We start from the raw sequence: 21872 nt of genomic DNA, 5'->3' as shown, positions 1-21872 counted from the left end.
GCAGCGCAATTGCTTGCTTGCGCCAGCGTTACGAATGCTCCTGATTCAGGAACATCGTAACGCCGACTGCAGCCTAAAATCTGCGTGGCATAAGGCTCTTAAGCCACGCAGATTTTAGGCTGCATTCTTGCGATGACCGCTAGGGGGCGCTCCCATTGTGCTCAGTGTATAGTATGCAAATTGCATACTAACACCGATTCACAATGTTGCGCGAGCCCTGCGTACGCAAGTTACGGAGTTTCCGTACCGCGTCTTTAGCGTAAGGCTGCCCCTTCTAATAGTAGGGGCAGCCAATGCTAAAGTATACCCGCCGTTCCCGCGTCGTGAAATTTTAATTTCACGTCGTTTGCGTAAGTGATTCGTGAATGGCGCTGGACGCCATTCACGTTCACTTTGAAGCAAATGACGTCATTGCGACGTCATTTGCCGCAATGCACGTCGGGAAAGTTTCCCGACGGCGCATTCGCTTTACGATCGGCGCGGGAACGCGCCTAATTTAAATGATTCCCGCCCCCTGCGGGATCATTAAAATTGCGCGCGCTTACGCCAGGCAATTTTGCCGGCGCGCACTCGCAATTTACGGAGCTACCGCTCCGTGAATCGAGGGCAGCGGCGCAAATTTGCGGGGGCGCAGGGCAAAATCGTTGCCCTGTGCCTCCGTAATTTATGCGCAATTCTTACTGAATCTGGGCCCATGTGAATGGGTTGCCCTGTGTGCACCAAAGAAATCCCTGCACCTTTCTGTGAGTAGACATTTGTGTATTTTACTTCTGGCCATTAACAATGAATAGCACCACACGTGGGGCGTATTTTGCATGTTCACATAGATGTACATTGAACCTAAATAAGGTTGATAAGAACATTCCTCTATCAGATCCATCCTGGTTGCTGTCACAGCCTCTCATCATTGCTGTGTGTGGTAGTAGGACAGGCAGAGGGCACACCATGTGATCCATTCCCCGCACACACTCCGCTTTGTTGCCATAAGTTGTTAACAAACTATTAAAACTTCATGTCGCAAGCAAAAGTGTGACCGCTTCGTCCAATCACAGCGGCCTCTCCCGGTGCCCACATCAAACATGGCGGCAGCTCGTCTAGTAAAGCAGACCCAATGAAGGAACTAGTCACTAGTGCTCCATGCCACGTTCCGCCGCTACGCGTTGACGTCAGAGGCAGGACGACACCCGGGGAGGGAGAGGGTTGGTGGAATGAATCTTTGGGAGGCGGGCTTGTGTGGGTGAGGTCACGGCTGTGTAGCGTCTGGGCGTGGTTTGCTGGCACAGACTGGCAGTTAGTGGAAGTCGGCGAGCGATGATCTGGGGCCGGGGCTGAGCCGGGTACGGAGCGCCGGGAGGATCATAACAGCCGCTATGGAGGACGTGAACTCCAATGTGAGCGCAGACCAGGAGGTGCGGAAGCTGCAGGAGCTGGTCAAGAAGCTGGAGAAACAGAACGAGCAGCTCCGCTCCCGCTCCACTCAACTACCGAACTCAACCCGGACTCCTATACTGCCCCTACCGGGCCACAACACCGCTCCCTCCCTACTACTCAACCCGGGCCCTGCTATCCCTGGCAAGGCTGGAGGAGGGAGAGGGGACGGCGCCGCCTGGGAAGAGTTCCTGGAGGCCGTGTCCGAGGAGAGGAGGAGGGAGGACAGCGGGCTCCTGCTGGACCAGGTGGTGCTTCTCCGGCTAGAAGACATGGACAGGATGGTGGACTTCACCGAGGAGGAGAGCTGGTAATACTTCCCTACACACAGCATGGAGCATCACCCGTCATGTCACCCATCCATGTGATGTCACCTGTACTGTGATCTCATGGACCTGTGATGTCACCTGTACTGTCACCCATCCATGTGATGTCACCTGTACTGTGATCTCATGGACCTGTGATGTCACATGGACCCGTGATGTCACCCATACTGTCACCCATCCATGTGATGTCACCTGTACTGTGATCTCATGGACCCGTGATGTCACATGGACCCGTGATGTCACATGGACCTGTGATGTCACCTGTACTGTCACCCATCCATGTGATGTCACCTGTACTGTGATCTCATGGACCCGTGATGTCACATGGACCCGTGATGTCACATGGACCCGTGATGTCACATGGACCTGTGATGTCACCTGTACTGTCACCCATCCATGTGATGTCACCTGTACTGTGATCTCATGGACCTGTGATGTCACATGGACCCGTGATGTCACCTGTACTGTCACCCATCCATGTGATGTCACCTGTACTGTGATCTCATGGACCTGTGATGTCACATGGACCCGTGATGTCACCCGTACCGTCACCCATCCATGTGATGTCACCTGTACTGTGATGTCATGGAGCCGAGGCGTCACCTGTACCCGTGATGTCATGGAGCCGAGGTGTCACCTGTACCCGTGATGTCATGGAGCCGAGGCGTCACCAGGGTCATGTTTGCGTGTCATTGGCCTATGTTTACCTGTGATATAGCTGTAAATCTGAGGGGAAGATCTAAATGAGGGGAAGCTCTGCTGATTTTTATCATCCAATCATGTGCAAGCTAAAATGCTGTTTTTCTTGCATGTCCCCCTCGGATCTACAAGTGCACTTGTAGTGCAAAGTGGATTTGCCTTTAGTAAATAACCCCCGTTGTGTCAGAGCCAATTATACTTGTGATGTCATGGGGCCATGTATACCCCTGCGGTCACCTGGTCTGTTATTGGGCCATGTATACTCATGATGTTGTCTAGCCATGTTTACCAATGATGTCATTTGGCTATAGTTAGATGTCATCAGGCCATGATTTCCATGACATCATCGGGCTGTGTTTATACATGTCATCGGCCATGTTTTCCTGTGATGTCATTGGACCATGTTTATACATGATGTCATCATATATGGTGTCCCTTTGATAAGAGAATGCTATTTCCACTTCTCAACAGATGAGCATGTTAGTTGTAGCCTAACTCCCAGTTTTGTTTTCATTGTAACTAGTTTGTTTGGGTCAAGGTGGCCCGCTAATGGATGCACCCGCTGTGTGTGGCGTACAAACTGTGTGTACCATCAGCTGTATACAGCGCTGTGACCATCCTGTCTAATTCCTGAAACAAAATAGAGTAGGGCTCAGCCATTCACAAGAAGCTTTGTATTCTTTGAGTGCATACAAAGCATCTTCTGATTGGTGGAGATCGTGACTTCATCCGCCCACTTCTCCACATTGGCCAAGAAGTTTATGTATTCGCTCTTACTGTGATTGGCTGATCAGCACTCAGCCCGACTGTATTTTGTTCTGGGAGCAGGACAGGAAGTCCTCCTCTCTCTGCTGGAGCACAGCGCTGTGTACTGTATGTAGCTGATGGTACACGGTTTATACAACACACACAGCGGGTACATGTGTTATTGTAGGAAATAGTTCTTTTGGACCAGCTTGACCCAAACAAACCAGTTAAACTAAAGCTGGAAACTTGCTTTAAACTCCAGTTTTCTGTCATTTGGTCCAAGCTGACTCGCATAAGCTGTGAGTGTTGTATAAACTGTGTGTACCGTCAGCTACCGCCAGTATACAGAGCTGTGTTCCAGCAGCAGGATTTTAACTTCCCGTTCTGATACTGGAACAAAATTGGGTCGGACTGAGCACTGCTTAGCCATTCATTGGCCAATGTGGAGAGGAGGGCGGATTAAATCGCGATCTCCACCTCAGCCAATCAGAGGATGCCTTATATTCATTGGGAAAATACAAAGATTTCTGTATGTGACTCTCAGCCTGACGTGATTTTGTTCTGTGAGTGGGAACACAATTCACTAATGATTCTGACAGCAATGTTTTTTTTTATTTTTTTTATTTTTTTATATCGCATGCCATAATACAAAAGCCAATTCATCAAAGTAAGGCCCCTTTCACATGGGGCGGATCAGTAATGATCCGCCGCGTGAACCTCCGCTTGCTCAGCGGGTATCACTCCGTTGATCCCCGCTGAGCCGGCATATGACAGGGCGGTCCCCGCACACTGTGCAGGGACCGCCCTGTGTCTTCTCCGCTCTCCCCTATGGGGGGATCGGATGAACACGGACCGTCTGTCCGTGTTCACCCGATCCGCCAGTCGGATGAAAAAGTAGGTCACACTTTGGCCGGTCGGATGTCAGCGGGCATGTCACTGCTGACATCCGCGGCTCCATAGAGGAGCACGGAGCGCCCGTTCAGGTCCGCCTAAAAAACTGGCAGGTGGACCTGAACGGGCCGCCTGTATGAAAGAGCCCAAATGATCATATTTGAGATAAATACCACACAAATTAGATCAATTACTAAAGTCAATTCACAAAAAAAAATACCCCCATTGATTATTTATCTCATGGTGCAGCAATGTACACAATCCCAATGAGGGGAGCTGTGCGATAAGGTAAATGAATACAATGTATCGGTGTGAGGGGTTCTGTCCTGAGTCCAGGAATGGAAATAAATTGTAACATTTCACTAGAAGGCACCCTGAGCCTAGGTTCACACTGCTGTGTGGAAACCCACATGTGATTTGCACTGCATTCCTGTGCACATCACATGTGATGTTTGTGTGGTGCAATTTGAGCCATACATGTGATGCAATTTTGGCAATCGCAATGCGTTTTGGGGTGTCATTAATCTAACATTACACCCGCAGCAAATCGCTTTGGAATGTGTTGGCTTGTGGAAAAAGAAAGCAATAAGAAAACTTAAATAACTTTAGATTTAAGCCTAGGTTCGCATTGATGCGAAATCGCATGCCAAATCAGCAGCTATTGCCGGCAATGGCACCGTCTGAATCGCTACACGGATTCCCAAAAGTCGCTTCTGTCCTAGTTTTGGCTGCGATTTTGTATAGACATCTGTGCAGGAAGTCACACAGATTTCTCTGAAATAGCCGGTCTGACATGCGAGAATGAAATTCAGCTAAACTCGCACAATTTCAATCCCCTTGTCAGTGTGAACCTGGAATTGGTGATAAATAGTAGAAAAAAATAAATATTTAAAGTGTTTGTAAACCCTTGTGTTTTTTTCACCTTAATGTATGCGTTAAGGTGAAAAACACCTTGCACTGTCCAAATTTCAGCATGTGTGATCCCGTGTCGCTCTCTCCACTGCTTCTCGGCTGTTCGTTGGATAGATTAATAGCGGCGCAGCCATTGACTCCCGCTGCTGTCAATTAAATCCAATGACGCAGGCGCCGGGGGGGGGGGGGGGGGGGCTGAGTACAAAACAAGAGGGTGTTGTCCAACAGAGGGATGAAGGAGATACCACTGAGGACAACAAAAGAGGGCTACTATGGCATGAACGGACGCAGATATTATATAAAAAAATATAATTTTATTGAATAATTACTGATCGTACAAAATAGACTGGGATATCAAAGGGAAATAAATACCAACAAAGCTGATACGCTTAGTAAAGCAACCTACCAATAAGGCCGGTCAATGCCACACTTGGAAACAAAGTTCGTAGAGGTGTGACACAGGTACCACATGTAAACACAAACAATAGACAAACATAAAAACAACAATAAAGGCGATCCGGACGCCAAGTGGAGCGTTTCTGCTGAGGATTCTGGCCAAAAGCAGCCAAGTGAATTACCAAGAGATTAGGTTGTAATGAATGATCAGCAGAAATGGCCCTGCAAGGGGGAACTAGATGAACCTGATAATAGCTGCACCATATGTGAGTCCTGTCATTCAAATGAGGACCCACTGGGGTCAAATTAAGGGGAACCGTCCAGTGAGGATGACAGTTCCTGTGGGTTTGACAGCCTGTGAGGAAAAAATGGAAAAAACAAAAAAGGGAAAACCAGTATAGTCCCTTTGTACTTCCCTATGATTTCCTGTATGAGGGAATAGGAGGAGAGAGCTTTAGATAGGGCACTATGGATCGTTCCTAAGATTGTGCTTTTATCATCAAAATATTTTCCTTGCTCGAGTACAGGGCATGAGTGTATCCCCTAGTTCCTATTGGATATGCAAGTATAGTTAGAAAAGGAACGATCTTACCAGCTGCTTGATGAATGTATGTTCAGGGCTACCCTGTGTTGGAAGATCCTCCCGTTACTGCATAGTATGGTTGTAGCTGCTGCTGGCGGTATCTGCGATCCTCCAGATACGTCTGCAGCCTTAAATGCAGGAAAGATCAGCTGTTTGAGAAGCCGCCTGTTGTTTTGTGGTAGGTTACGGTTAACTTCTTCCGCAAGGGGTAGCAGGTCTGAATACTTTGCGGGGAGTACAGGTGCCTCGTAGCAGCGATGGTTAGACCGGTGGACACAGCCCTGTGTGTTGGTCCGTGTGTGCCAGTTCCTCCCCCTATGATTCCTCAAGATTCGAAGGCGCATCGGTTCCCGCGATGCTAGGGGCGTTGCTATGGTGGCGTCCGTCGCCCAGTGACGTCAACGCGTTTCGCAACGTGGGTGCGTAGCTTCGTCTGGACCTGAGGGGGGGCTGAGTCATACACTCAGTGGCTATGGATGCAGAGTGTATGACACAGGAGCGCACCCGCAAGGTAACCCCCTCGGGAGAGAGCTTCCCAGAGGGGGTTATCTAATGCGTGGAGGAGCCGCAAGAGCCGGCGTGGGACCCCAGAACAGGAGGATCGGGGCCACTTTGCACAAAATGAACTGCACAGTGGAGGTAAGTATGACATGTTTGTTATTTAAAAAAAACGAAAGTGAACCTAGTGTCCTATGTATGGGCTTTGGAGTATGTATGTATGTATTCTGCTAGAAATTTTTGGTAAACAAAAAAAACAATACCAATAAGCATTGATTGGTTTGTGTGTGTGTGTGTGTGTGTGTGTGTGTGTAAAATATATACATGAGATTTTTATACTAGTAAAGGTGGCGATCAGCGACTTATAGTTAGACTGTGATAGTATGGTGGGCAGACTGACTTTGTGGGAACCAGAAACACTAAGGCTGGGTTCACACTACTACACTACTTTCATCCTACTTTGCTCTGTGTTCAATGTTTCCCTATGAGAGCGTCTTGTAGCGTCCTACACAAGTCGGTCCGACTTTGAAAATGCTCCCTGTACTACTTTTGGTCCTACATTGATCTACTTCAGGCCCATTGAATATCATTGAAGTCGGACCAAAGTAGTATCCTGTTCATGAAAGTAGGATGGATGTAGGATAAATGTAGGACCAATGTAGCAGAGCAAAGTAGGATGAAAGTAGTGTAGTAGTGTGAACCCAGCCTTCATCCTACTTTGCTCTGCTACATTGGTCCTACATTTATCCTACATTGGTCCTACTTTCATGAACAGGATACTACTTTGGTCCGACTTCAATGACATTCAATGGTCTGAAGTAGGATCAATGTAGGACCAAAAGTAGTACAGGGAGCATTTTCAAAGTCGGACCGACTTGTGTATGATGCTACAAGACGCTCTCATAGGGAAACATTGAACACAGAGCAAAGTAGGATGAAAGTAGTGTAGTAGTGTGAACCCAGCCTAATGCAGTGATTACTGCTAAAAATATGCACTGTCACTGTACTAATGACACTGGCTGGGAAGGGGGTTAACATCTAGGGCGATCAAAGGGTTAACTGTGTGCCTTACCATGCTTAGTGTGTTTACTGTGAGGTGCTTTTACTAAGGGATGCTCTGGGTTTTTATTCCTTGCTTTGCCGGGAAATAAAAACCGTCACACCCCCACTTAGAGGACAGAGCTCTATATTGTTCACATTGACATCTCTCTCCTGTCTTCCTCCTCGCTGATCAGCGTGTGCCAGAGGTTAATCATTGGTCAGCACCCACTGATCACATCGCGCTGGCCCCCTACCTGGAAGTGCTGGCTCACATACAAGATGTGTGACCTGGTACAGGAGTACTGCTCTGCTGCCACACACATAAGTGAGGTGGTCAGCAAGCAGTTAAATAATATGTTGTTTTATTTTTTTTTAGTGTGGCTGGTTCCTGATATTCTTAGACAGTTTTAATCACGATTATCTTTTTTTTAACCATTTTATATATTACGGCAGTGGTTAACTTTTTTGCTAAAGTGGCCCTCAAATGTGGCCCCTGACCTCGCCAAAGGGCAGCATATAATGTTCAATATATGTAATTCTAGAAAGGACTCAGGAACTGCAGACCTAATATAGGAAATGAGGGCCAGAGGGTGGGCCGAATACATTTTTGGCTGGGGATACACTGCAGAAGACAAGAACCAGAGAACATGTTACATGAGGCTTGTAGAGATCAATGCTCTAATAGATATCGCCCCCCCACAGACTTTTGAGGTCAAAGGGCTTCACATACCAAAAAGCCGCAGGTTGGGCACCAGGATGTTGGTCAGGAATGGCATATTGCCACGTCTGACCCTGATGGTGTTCCTGAGAATGAGATCACGCCTTTCTTACCTGTGATTTCTGAGTAGTAGGGGGTCACAAGGAATGGGAGTGATTTATGAAAAGTGTGGTCATATATCTGCCTGTCTGAAACTATGCTGACCCCTTCCCAGGTACGTTTACATAGAACAGTCTAAATTGGGAATCCAACCCAAATCTTTTGTTGGGTAGATTGGTGAAAGGTTAGAACCTGATCTTGTCTCAGTGGTAAATGCCACACTCCCTTTCTGTGTTGGTGAAATCTTCATTTTCACCTTGTCTGGTGACCGCTATCAAAGGTGGGCTTTCCCTCATGTCAAGTCTTCAGGACAGGAATAAGAAAAAAAAAAATATATATATATATATATATATATATATATATATATATATATATATATATATATATATATATATATATATATATATATATATATATATATATATATATATATATATATATATATATATATATATATATATATATATATATATATATTATATATTTCTGTTTTCAATTCTCTGATGGTTTGAACCTTCAAACATCTGAGTACTATGGAGATGTGGTGTGACCCCCCCCCACGATGCTTTTGTGAGTTTGTTTGCATTTGTCATATATTTTGAATATTCCCTCTTGGCACACTAGTACTGACTTCTGCTAGAATGGATAAATGAAGTAGGCGAGGGCTACAGCCTGAATGTGTCTTACTGGTGTGGGATTAGGTCTTGTCTGACTGGTTGTTCCATAACGGCCTGCTTTATAGCTAATGATAGATGTAAAGCTGGTTAATCCACAGGCATCGAGAGGGTCAAGCAAGATTAGTGGTTTCTGATCCTATCTATCAGATTAGAAACATACGTCAGATAAGATAACATTGCCACCTCATTTACAGAATAGATGTACCATAGACACCAGCGCTAATTACTTCGCTCAAATTTTGTAATGTTAAGTAGAAAACTTTAGTGGGCTTAATGGTGACTTTGCGTTTGGATGCTTCTTTCTATTTCTTCTTAGTGTCTGGGATTACAATGTTCTATTTCTACCCCCCCAGGCTTGTTATCAGTGTTTGGGGTTGTTGTCTATATACAATACCTAATGATGGTGTTTTTGCATTATCTAGAAATGACGTAAATGGCCTGCACTCCATTAACATTACATTTTACCGGATGTAGCTCTACAAGTTATGAGATGCATTTGCATTAGCTGAAGCTCAGCATTTTCACAAGGAGTACTGCCACTAATATATATTATGGGTATGTCAGATGTGTTATTTATGAGCTGCAAGATCTCTCCTCATTGCATTATTACATAAATGCACTTGAGAATTAGTAATGTGTCGCACTAATTACGCTAGCGATCATAAATATTTCTAAAATGTAATGCAGTGTGTTTTGTTTTACCACCAACTTCTATTTGTTCTCTTTGGCTCTAATAAGTATTCCCTTTTTAAAAAGGGTTTTTGTTATATATCTTTGATAAATAAAAATAAAAGATCCTGCCAGAACTTTTGTCAGCTGATAACTTTCTGTGCTTTCTGCCTCTACTGATTGCCGTTAGCATAATTCTCAGTTCTCTTTGTGGACTACAGAACTCTATTTTTTTTTGTGAGCTGGCGCCATCTAGTGGTGGCCGTTGGTATTAAAAGTTAAGCATTACAAGTTAAACAGCAATTCTAATGTCATTTTTCACTATTTTCACTGCCATCTTCTTCCCTCTAATTAGAACCCCCAAACATTATATATATTTTTTATCCTAACACCCTAGAGAATAAAATGGCGATCCTTGCAATACTTTCTGTCACGCCGTGTTTGCGCAGTGGTCTTACAAGCGCACCTTTTTGGGGAAAAAAATTATTTTTTTAATAAAAAAAGACAACCGTAAAATTATCCCCATTTTTTTTTTTTAATGTTATGAAAGATAATGTTACGCCGAGTAAATTCATACCCAACATGTCACGCTTCAAAATTGCGTCCGCTCGTGGAATGCCGACAAACTTTTACCCTTTAAAATCTTCATAGGCGACGTTCAAAAAAAATCTACAGGTTGCATGTTTTGAGTCACAGAGGAGGTCTAGGGCTAGAATTATTGCTCTCGCTCTACCAATCGCGGCGATACTTCACATGTGTGGTTTGAACACTGATTACATATGCGGGCGCTGCTCACGTATGTGTTCGCTTCTTCGTGCGAGCTCGTCGGGACGGGGTGCGTTTTCTGGCTCCTAACTTTTTTAGCTGGCTCCTAGATTCCAAGCAAATTTGTCAAACCCTGATATATATATATATATATATATATATATATATATATATATATATATATATAATCATTTTAAACCATCAATTTCGGTTTGTGCATCCCGAATTTTCATTTTGGTGCATCACTAGTTTAGTGGAGCCAGACTGTGACCAGTGCACCATTATTGGTGTCAGTGGGAGAAATTATGCCCCATTATTGGTTTCATTGGGAGGAATTCTGCTCTATTGTTGGGTTTGGATGAAAACAAATTGGTGCCTCATCATCCATGTCAATAGAAGGAATAGTGCCTCAACGGCTGAATAAAGGCAAGTAAAGGGCCACAGTTTGGAGACCACTGCTTTAGGCTGATGTCAGTTGGGAGATTCTGCCATCTGAGACACATTGCCAGAGGCAGGATCACTAAATTCCCATGGAATCGTGGTTGTCCCCCCTCATCTTTTTTTTGCTGGCCTGTCCTGATTCAGTGAGATTCCACTGATAAGGCTGCAAAGATCTTGTCAAACATCTCCCCTGCTGGGTCAGTTTTTTTTTTTTGCACTCCCTTTCATTTCCTATAGAGATTTCTGGACTATAGGCTTGCTATGTAGACTAACTTTCCATAGGAATTAATGAGAGAGCAGCACTTTACAGTGTGACAGTCTGTGTTAATGTTATCAACAAAAGCGTTTTTAGTCAGCTGCATTTTTACAGTAACGAAACTAATAGTACAGCACGTTTTCCTCCAATGATAAAAAAAATATGACGAAAATCAATTCCGTTTTCCTTAAAACAGGGTTTGACAAATTTGCTTGGAAACTAGGAGCCAGCTAAAAAAGTTAAAAGCCAGAAAGCGCGCCCCGTCCCGCCGAGCTTGCGCGTGAACGCATACGTGAGTAGCGCCCGCATATGTGAACGGTATTCAAACCACACATGTGAGGTATCGCCGCGATTGGTAGAGCGAGAGCAATAATTCTAACCCTAGACATCCTCTAACTCAAAACATGCAACCTGTAGAATTTTTTAAACGTCGCCTATGGAGATTTTAAAGGGTAAAAGTTTGTCGCCATTCCACGAGTGGACGCAATTTTGAAGAGTGACATGTTGGGTATCTATTAACATTTTCTTTCACAATATGAAAAAAAAAATTGGGCTAACTTTACTGTTGTCTTGTCTTATTTTTTTATTTAAAGTGTATTTTTTTTTTCCCAAAAAAGTGCGCTTGTAAGACCGCTGCGCAAATATGGTGTGACAAAGTATTGCAACGACTGCCATTTTATTCTCTAGGGTGTTAGAATAAAAAATATATATAATGTTTGGGGGTTCTAATTAAAGGGAAGGAGATGGCAGTGAAAACAGTGAAGAACGCATTGGCAAGACAGAAGGCAGCTTAGGCCTGCAGAAGGCCGCGGCCTCAATTACCGGCTGGCGCGGCCCGCCGTGATCTTGCGGGGGTGCACGGAGACACAGGATGGGGTATCCTGTGTCTCCGTGCGCCCCCACCTCCCCGCGCCAGACGGTATTTGAGGCCGCGGCCTTCTGCAGGCCTAAACTTTCCTGGGGCGCCAGGTCGCTATTTCTTGTCGCAATTGCGACCAGGCGCCCGGATTTTGTCGAACCTTGCGTTAATGAATGAAAATGGTAAGGAGGAATGTTTGCCCTCATAAACTTCCGGTTTCTCTCACACCACGCGAGTGTCTTCTTTCTGTTCTCACTGAGTCTGGACTACGAGCGTCTGTACAGCACATTCCCCATGATCTGCTCTCCCCTCCCTCTGTGCGTCCTGTCCATGCACTGTGTATGTGAAGAGGATGTGTGGGCGGGAAAGTTTTTTTGATCAAGCAGTCGAAATATGAAGTCGGGGGTCTGGTAGAATGAGCACTGTGTGACCGTACTCTCCCACTTCTCCTTCAATCCCTTCCTGCCATCTCTCCCTCCTCCTTTTTCTCATGTTGTCCCCCAGCAGAACCTTTCCTTAAAGCGTTTGTACAGGAAAACATTTTTTTTTTTTTCGTTCAAAATAACAAACGTGTCATACTTGCCTCCACTGTGCAGTTCGTTTTGCACAGAGTGGCCCCGATCCACGTCTTCTGGGGTCCCTCGGCTGCTGTCTCGGTCCTCCCCACAATTAGTAACCACAGTCATGCGAGAGCTCGCATGGTGGTCACTAATTGCGGGTGCGCTCCCGTGATATAGCGAGCGGCCATAGCCGCTCACTGTATCACTTGGCCCCGCCCCTCAGCGCGTGACTGGATGTGATTGACAGCAGCGCCAGCCAATGGCTGCACTGCTCTCAATCCCATCCGCTCTAGCCAATCAGCGGCCAGGCTGAGCGGCGAAGAGGATCTTGGGCCCGCGCGGGACTTTCGAGGGGTCAGGTAAGTATAACGGGGGGTGGGGGGGCCGGCATTATGTGATGTTTTTTCACCTTTAATGCATAGATTGCATTAAGGTGAATTTTTTTTTTCATTTACAACTCCTTTAACTGCAACCATTGAGCTTTCTTTCTTCAGGCTATAATAGTACTTGGTTCTATGTGCATTTAAGTGGGCTCACCATGCCATTACCGTGAGGTATTTGCATTTAGGAGGTTAAAACGGGTAGTGAGCAAATGTGATATCACCTCAGTGCCTGTCAAATGCCCCTGAAAAGTGACCTGAGCATGGATCACTTTTCAGTGGAGTTTGGGTTCAAACTGGTATGCTGTGGTTTGGCCGCATTGGTGGTGTACTTACTGCATGTTACTCCTGGTTATAGCCGCAGTCCCATAGACCAGTGTTTCTCAACCTTTTTTTCAGTCAAGGCACCCTTTAAAAATTATGGATGATCCTATTCTAAAATGTGAAAAACTTTTCTAATTTTTGCATAACACAGCAACATCCACACAAGTAGGATCAATGTTGTTAGAGGTAGTTTTATTCTTCCAAAGCAAACGCACTTTTGCAAATTGGTACTGACTAGTTTACCAATGTTTCTCTTCTCCCTCAGTATTTCTCCATTGGTCAGCTAAGGTGTCCTCGAAGGTTGTAATGGTGCCCAATGAAAAACGGTGGCTTTCTTTAACTAAAAGGCAGCTTTATCCACATGCCAGCTTGTATGCAATTTTTAGGCATTTTGCCAAGGCACAACAGGGTACCTAGGCACCCTGGTTGAAAGACTGCTATAGACTACTATTGGGTTGCAGGTTTTGGCCTCAATTTCTAAAAGTGCACCAAAAGACCTGCATGCTCCATCTTTGGTTCACTTACAGAAACATGCAACCAGTTTGTAGTCTTTGGGCTATAACCAGGAGGAGTAACATGCTGGAAAATTGCGAGTACACCACCACTGCGGCCAAAGTACTGTGCATGGCCTCCTCAGACCATCCAGAGCGGCTAAATCTGTACCTGAGTTTGTTCAAACCTTAATGCATAAATAATAACAACATATTAGAATTCTTTACTCTGGAGTACATACTGTAATAAGTTTGGAAATTCTAGAGAAATGCTTAAAGTGGTTGCTAAGCTACTTCTATAAAATAATCCCACCCCCTCTGTAATATAATCATATGTGTCCCTGTGTTTATATAACAAATTGCGATCTGTACCTATATTACAGCGTCTCCTGGCGCTCGCATAACTCCTCGGCTCTCTCCTCTGACAGCCCCAGCAGGCGGGGCCGAGCACTCCCGCTGACAATAGGAGATAGAGCCGAGGAGTCGCATGTTCGCCGGGAGCCGCTTTGATATAGGTACAGATCGGCATATTTTTATATAACGCAGGGGCGCTGACACAAACGGAGGCAGGGAGGGGGAAGAGGACAGAAGGGCAGGGCTGCGGATGACTGAGGTGAGTAAACTGACCACGGTGTCAGGGCTCAGCAGCCATGATATACCATGGGCAGCTTACAGGGGGATATAGCCAGGCAGGATCAGCCAAGTTTTTTAGGTGTCACAGGGTGCCAAATCGCACAGCATAAGCACTGTGCTGTATAACGTGCTTTAAGGAGGTTTGTCTTTTGTGTTTTTTTATTAAGACATGCTATACTTGCCTCCTGTGTGTAAGTGATTTGCGCAGAGTATCCCCCCCCAACCTACGGTGTTCCTGGATCCTCCTCTTTTAGTACCCCCAGGGATAGCCGCGCATTCCATGGCGGGCATTCGTGCAGACGTGCTCCCGAGTCCTGCAGCTGCGTCCATTGACGGACAACAGGACTCAACCCCACCTCCGGCTCCCATGTTGCTGGATTTAATTGACAGCAGCGGGAGCCAATGGCTCCTGCTGCTATCAATCTATCCAATGATGACCCAAGGCAGTGGCTGGAGCTGCTGTGCTCGTCCCCATCGATGGAATGTTCAGGTAAGTAAAAGGGGGGATCTGGGCGGCTGCTGCATAGAATGCATTGGGGTGAAAAACCTCAGGTTTACAACCCCTTTTAGGTTAACAAATGCTTTTAACCACTTAAGGACCGCCTCCTGCACATATACGTCGGCAGAATGGCACGGCTGGGCACATGTACATCCTGTACTAGTGTCCAGCCGGACCCGATCGCCGCTGGAGACCCGCGATCGGTCCCTGGAGCTGAAGAACGGGGAGAGCCGTGTGTAAACACGGCTTCCCTGTTCTTCACTGTGGCGGCTGCATCGATCGTGTCATCCCTTTTTATAGGGGGACACAATCGATGACGTCACACCTACAGCCACACCCCCCTACAGTTGTAAACACACATCAGCGCCCCCTTGTGGTTAACTCCCAAACTGCAACTGTCATTTTCACAATAAACAATGCATTTTAAATGCATTTTTTGCTGTGAAAATGACAATGGTCCCAAAAATGTGTGAAAATTGGCCGAAGTGTCCGCCATAATGTCGCAGTCACAAAAAAAATCAATGATCGCCGCCATTAGTAGTAAAAAAAAAAAAATTTATAAAAATGCAATAAAACCATTCCCTTTTTTTGTAAACGCTATAAATTTTGCGCAAACCAACCGATAAACGCTTATTGCAATTTTTTTTTATACCAAAAATAGGTAGAATACGTATCGGCCTAAACTGAGTAAAAAATAAAACATTTTTATGTATTTTTGGGGGATATTTATTATAGCAAAAAGTAAAAAATATTGCATTTTTTTTTCAAAATTGTCGCTCTATTTTTGTTTATAGCGCAAAAAATAAAAACCGCAGAGGTGATCAAATACCACCAAAAAAAAAGCTCTATTTGTGGGGAAAAAAAGGACGCCAATTTTGTTTGGGAGCCACGTCGCACGACCACGCAATTGTCCGTTAAAGCGACGCAGTGCCGAATCGCAAAAAGGGGCAAGGTCCTTTAGCTGCATTTTGGTCCGGGGCTTAAGTGTTTGAATGTGTTACATTTTAACTAAACCCATTCGATTTTAGTAGACTAAAATGTACTGCAGATTTAGTCGACTAAATACGACTAAAACAATTCCAGATAACTAAAATGGGACTAAAACTCAAGACTAAGACCCCTTTCATGCAAATAGGAAGAGATCGCGCTAAATAATGATGAATAAACATAAATTGGTGAAAAAAAGTTCAAATTGAGTGGTCAGTCCCGCCACACAGGCAAATTCATATACAATCTCCCAGGTACACAGCCCGTATCCGGGTAGAAGATGCGCGGATACGGGCTGTGTACCAAGCTGGCCGGCTTGTTTTTTTTTTTTTTACGCTCCACGCTCCACACTTGCTGACCTATGTAAGTGCAATTTCCTTTGATTTTAATATTAAAAGACGGTTTTACGCTATGTGAGTCCTTTCTGTCTTTGCATACCCCCGGATGATCCATCGAGAGCATTTATCTAATGTAAGGACACAGGTATCAGGATTCCAGCGCTGTGGCTTTCTATGGGATATCATCCAACTTTGTCTCTTATCATGCTTTATTTGATCTCTTATAACTTGGAGATCAATTTCATCCGGTAAGAGGCTTTCATATCTTTGGTGGAGGACCTTTCCTTTCAAGCACTTTTCCTTTGTGGATTGAATTTATCACCTGGGAGATTGTATATGAATTTGCCTGTGTGGTGGGACTGACCACTCAATTTGAACTTTTTTTCACTAATTTATGTTCATCATTATTTAGCGCGATCTCTTCCTATTTGCATTATTGTCTGTGTGGTATAACACTTTTTGATCGCTGCTTTTTTTTCACCAAAATAAGCGCAATATTTCATTTTTTACTAAGACCCCTTTCACACTGAGGCGCTTTGCAGGCGCTATAACACTAATAGCGCCTGCAAAGTGCCCTGAAAGAGCGGCTCCATTCACTCCAGTGTAAAAGCCAGAGGGCTTTCACACTGAAGCGGTGCACTTGCAGGACGCTAAAAAAAGTCCTGCTAGCTGCATCCTTGAGGTGGTAAATACACCGCTCCTAAAGCGCCCCTGCCTATTGAAATCAATGGGCAGTGCCGCCCAATCGCTGGCAAAGCGCCGGTTTGCGGGCGGTTTTAATCCTTTTTTTGGCCACTAGCAGGGGTTAAAAGCGCCCCGCTAGCGGCCGAATAGCGCTGCAAAAGCGATGGTAAAACGCAACTAAAAATAGCGCTTTACCGCTGATGCCCCCACCGCCCCAGTGTGAAAGGGCTCTTAGACTAAAACGAAATAGAAATTTGCTGCTAAAATTAACACTGCAGACAGTACAAATATAATATAATACAGTAGGAGTCGGAGGGCCCTGTTTGTTAGAGCTCCCAATCTGTTACACGTGCACTGGTCCAAGGTTTTGAGAAGTTGTTGTGCTGTCGCATGTCCAAAATTGCATTTGTGACACATGTAACCCCTATCGCAGATCTTTTACTAAAAATCAAGGGCTTGTTTATTTCTACTAGATACATTTCTATTCTGTCAATAACGTGCTTGATGGATCCCCCTCATTGGAGTTCAATATTGACTTGATAAAGGGCAGGCAAGCCTGAAGCTGTCACCTATTTGAGAAATAAGATATGTGGGCCGCAGTCTTATTTATATAGAAGTAGACAGCTGCTACTTGACTCGTCGGTTACATTGCAGTGTTGCATGTGGCTGCACAACAGGCCTGAACAAATCTCGCTGTGATCTAGGAAAAATACAGCCGCTCACCTGGGCAAGCAGTATATTGTGTATCGGATATATATTATGTATGTATATAAATGTACAACCCCATAGTAAAGTCTGTGTGTACAATATATCAGTAAAATAGACCCACAGATTTTTGCACGCACATCATGAAAGACTTGCCTTAAAACTATGCCTTCCAGCAGCGCACTGTCACTGCTGACAGGCACTTCCATCTTCACCCAGTCTCCCCTTTGGGTTTACGGGTTTTGGCTGCTTGAATGGCTGAGCCACGATGATGTCGCTCCCGTGGCACGGCTTTCTCAATGGCCGACACCTCATCCAGGTGAGAGTGCATTGCGCATGCGCTGGTGTCACCGGTGCTGCTAAAGAGGATCTCCTAAATGGTGCATGTTTAGGAGATATTTACTGTACTTATAGGTAAGCCTGATCGTAGGCTTACCTATAGGTACAAGTAAACGAGGTGGGCTTTTACTACCACTTTAACTTTTAAAGCCTGGTATAAAATGATCATACAAGTACATATTTGAAATCCAAGCCTTGTTGTTATTTAGCAACCACATGGTGTGGGCAGAGTTGCACATCTCTGGTGATTTTTCACTCTCCCACCCACTGTGTATTTTGCTAGTTAGTGGGCATGGCGGAGGATGTAGGCTGTCATTAATCTTCTACATATATGCCCACATGTATGATGTCAGTCATGTGACCTGCACAGCTCCAATGTCTTGTATTGAAACAGACAAAACAGAGCATGCTCATTGCTTGCCAGCATGGCTCTCTAGAATTGGCAGCAGTATTGGGGACAGTTAAAGAAGAGGAGATCAGAGGCTGGCAGGATCAACCAGTGTGTGTTTTTTTGTTTTTTTTAACACAATGCTGAGGATTAACCCCTTAGGTGCCAGAGTGAGTGTGACAAGGATGCATCACTGTATATACTGATATAGTCTTTTATTTTTTATTCTTCCCTCTCTTACAAATATACATGCCCTCCCACTTCGATATATAGTACATATTTGATATAGTTTAGCTTCTTGGATCCATCTCCTTTCCTGGGACTTTTGGTTTATCTGTGTTACAAAGATCTCTGTATTATGTGCCATATGTAGCTATAGGCAGACAGCGTTCTGTATGACATTTGTTTCAGTCTCTATCTAAGCTTGCCAGCGTTATGAGTATTTTGTAATCCATTGTGTAAACAGTAACTTGGCAGCGCACATGAGCAGTCTTTTCCATTTATAGATGTCTGATGAATGTGGTCAGCATCAGGAGCACACAGCATTTCATTCTTTTGTACTCCAAGATTTGCCTACGGAATTCATACTTGGCCTAATGATGTCATTGTCCTTTGCTCTGACAATGGCTCCACCATAAGGGACACTGGAGAACACTTGTATGCATAAAGCCTATGCCAGTCAGATTTAGGGAGCCATTTACAAAAACTGAATCCCAAGTGAAGTTTTTTCATAAAAAAAGTATTTGTCCTGTGGAATGATTATTGATTTTATTCTATGGCATTGCTGAGTTTGCAGTGGGAATGAGTGATATTTCCATGGACACTGTAGCAATAAAATGGGGATTGGTGAAATGTTTTCCTGGTACTTAGTGCTACTTAAAGGGTTTCAGTGATGTTTGTTGGGCCTCGTACACACGACCGGATCTATCCGCTGGGATTGATCCGCTGATCAGTTCCAGCAGATAGATCCGGTCGTGTGTACGGCCTAGCGGACATTTATCGGCGGATAAAAATCCAGCCGACGGATTTCAAGCGGATAAAAATTTCTTGGCATGCTAAGAAATCTATCCGCTTGAATCCTGTCCAGCGGATTGATCCGGTGGTCTGTACAGACTCACCGGATCAATCCGTCCGCTCCCCTCCCTCGCATGCGTCGTACTGATTCGACGCATGCGTGGAAGTACTTACCTTCCAGCGTCGCGCACGTCGCAGCGACGGATGACACTGCGGATGTATTCCGCGCGGATTTTGATCCGATGGTGTGTACAAGCCATCGGATCAAAATCCGGAGGAGGAATCTCCGCTGGAAACGATCCAGCGGACCGTTTCCAGCGGAGATCCCCTCATGTGTACGGGGCCTAAGAGTTTACTGTTATAGGAATTGGATATATGTAGCTTCCCAGATTATCGGTCGGCCGATATATCGGTCGGCCGATATATCGGTCGGCCGATATATCGGTCGGCCGATATATCGGTCGGCCGATATATCGGTCGGCCGATATATCGGTCGGCCGATATATCGGTCGGCCGATATATCGGTCGGCCGATATATCGGCCGGCCGATATATCGGCCGGCCGATATATCGGCCGGCCGATATATCGGTCGGCCGATATATCGGTCGGCCGATATATCGGTCGGCCGATATATCGGCCGGCCGATATATCGCGTTTTTAAAGATATCGGCATCGGCCGATTATTGGGTAAATTTAGGCCGATTGTCTAGGATCTGTGCTGGGTGGAATTCTTCCGCCTGCCTGCCCGCTCGTCGCCTGCTCGCTGCTATCTGCTGACTATATTTTTTTCCGTTTAGGAAGTCTGCAGCCAACCAGCGGGCCGGTAACAGCCAATCGGCAGCCGCCGCTGCAGACTTCCTCCACTGTAAAAAAAATGTCCCCTGACGTGCTGCGCGCCCTGCCTCTGCCTACAAATTCCAGAATGCAGCACGGGCCGGTAACAACCAATCGGCGGCCGCCGCTGCCGTCATTCTCCACTCTGGAAAAAAACGTCCCCTGACGTGCTGCGCGCCCTGCCTACAAATTCCAGAATGCAGCACGGGCCGGTAACTGTCAGCCCGCGCTGCATTCTGGGGCTTGTAGGCAGAGCGTGCAGCACGTCAGGGGACATTTTTTCCAGAGTGGAGAATGACGGCAGCGGCGGCCGCCGATTGGTTGTTACCGGCCCGCTCTGCATTCTGGTGATTGTAGGCAGCACAACAGGGACAAATGGAGCTTTGTGGATAGAGTGCTAATATCGCCCTTCCTTCTGTTTTAGCACTGCTCAGCGCTCAGGAGTAGGCAATACAGAAATTTGGCCACAAGAAATGAGACAATGATCAGCAGCTGCAAAAAAAAAAATGTAAACATCAAAACAAAGTAGCAACTATTGAAAGTCCAATATAATACTGCAGCAGCGCCATTTCCAAACAAACGTTTGAAAAACAAAACAAACTTCTATATAATCAATATAGAAGTTTGTTTTGTTTTTCAAACGTTTGTTTGGAAATGGCGCTGCTGCAGTATTATATTGGACTGTGGGACTTTCAATAGTTGCTACTTTGTTTTACTGTCTGTTTTGACGAAAGGAGCTTTCTTGTGCTAGGCTAGAAGATGCAACGGAGCCTGGAGCGCTCCGCTGGTGGGCATTGATGAGGTGGCAGTGAATGACATTGAGCTGTACTGGTGGGCACTGATGTGGTGATGCACTGGTGGGCACTGATGTGAGGCACTGATGTGATGATGCACTGGTGGGCACTGATGTGGTGATGCACTGGTGGGCACTGATGTGGTGATGCACTGCTGGGCACTGATGTGGTAATGCACTGGTGGGCACTGATGTGGTGGGCACTGGTGATATGCGCTGGTGGGCAATGATGGGATGCACTGGTGCATTGGTGGGCATTGATGAGGTGGCACTGATGGGCTGTACTGGTGGGCACTATCGTGGAACTTCTGGACACTGATGGGCTCCACTGGTGGGTACTGATGAGGTTGCACTGGTGGGCACTAATGGATACTGATAGGCTGCACTGATGGACTGCACCAGTGGTCACTGACAGGCTGCACCCCACCTCTCCACCCTAAACAATTATCTCCTCCCCACCTCTCCACCCTAGGTTTTTTGAGATGAAGGAAAAAAAAAGAAAATCGGCCTAAAATATCGGCCACACATATCGGCCATCGGCCACCCCGATTTCCAAATATCGGCATCGGCCAGAGAAAAACACATATCGGTCGACCTCTACTTATTATTATTGGCACCTCCTGTGTGTCTGCTAAAGGGCAGTGCATTGTCATGCATGTTGGGAAAGTGCACAATTTTGTGCACATTCCCAACACACAAATGGGTTGATTTACTTACTGATGCTGGAGAGTGGAAAATCTGGTGCAGCTCTACATAGCGACCAATTGCCTTCCAGGTTTTTTTTTGGTCAAAGCTTGAAGAGGAGGTCCGGGAAAAAAAAAAAGATTAAAAGCCAGCAGTTACACATACTGCAGCTGCTGGCTTTTAATAAATGGAAACTTGCCTGTCCTGGAGTCCA

The 21872-nt window shown here is 45.6% G+C and overlaps 1 protein-coding gene across 2 annotated transcripts in view; it reads left to right on the top strand.

Moving 5' to 3' along the window:
- Positions 1-1228: 1228 nt before the first annotated feature.
- The window catches only part of SLAIN2 (SLAIN motif family member 2), an 80100-nt gene continuing 59456 nt past the window's right edge, over positions 1229-21872 (top strand). The window contains exon 1 of one of the 2 annotated variants that reach the window (XM_040334961.1): positions 1229-1738. In XM_040334961.1, the coding sequence (XP_040190895.1) occupies positions 1371-1738 (368 nt within the window). In that variant the 5' untranslated portion in view covers positions 1229-1370. The remainder of the gene's footprint in view (positions 1739-21872) is intronic. The other variant, XM_040334960.1, reaches the window with a different exon arrangement.

Source organism: Rana temporaria, chromosome 1, assembly GCF_905171775.1.
Source record: "Rana temporaria chromosome 1, aRanTem1.1, whole genome shotgun sequence".
In the NCBI taxonomy this organism is placed as follows: domain Eukaryota; kingdom Metazoa; phylum Chordata; class Amphibia; order Anura; family Ranidae; genus Rana; species Rana temporaria.
This window is presented reverse-complemented; position numbering and strand designations above follow the sequence as displayed.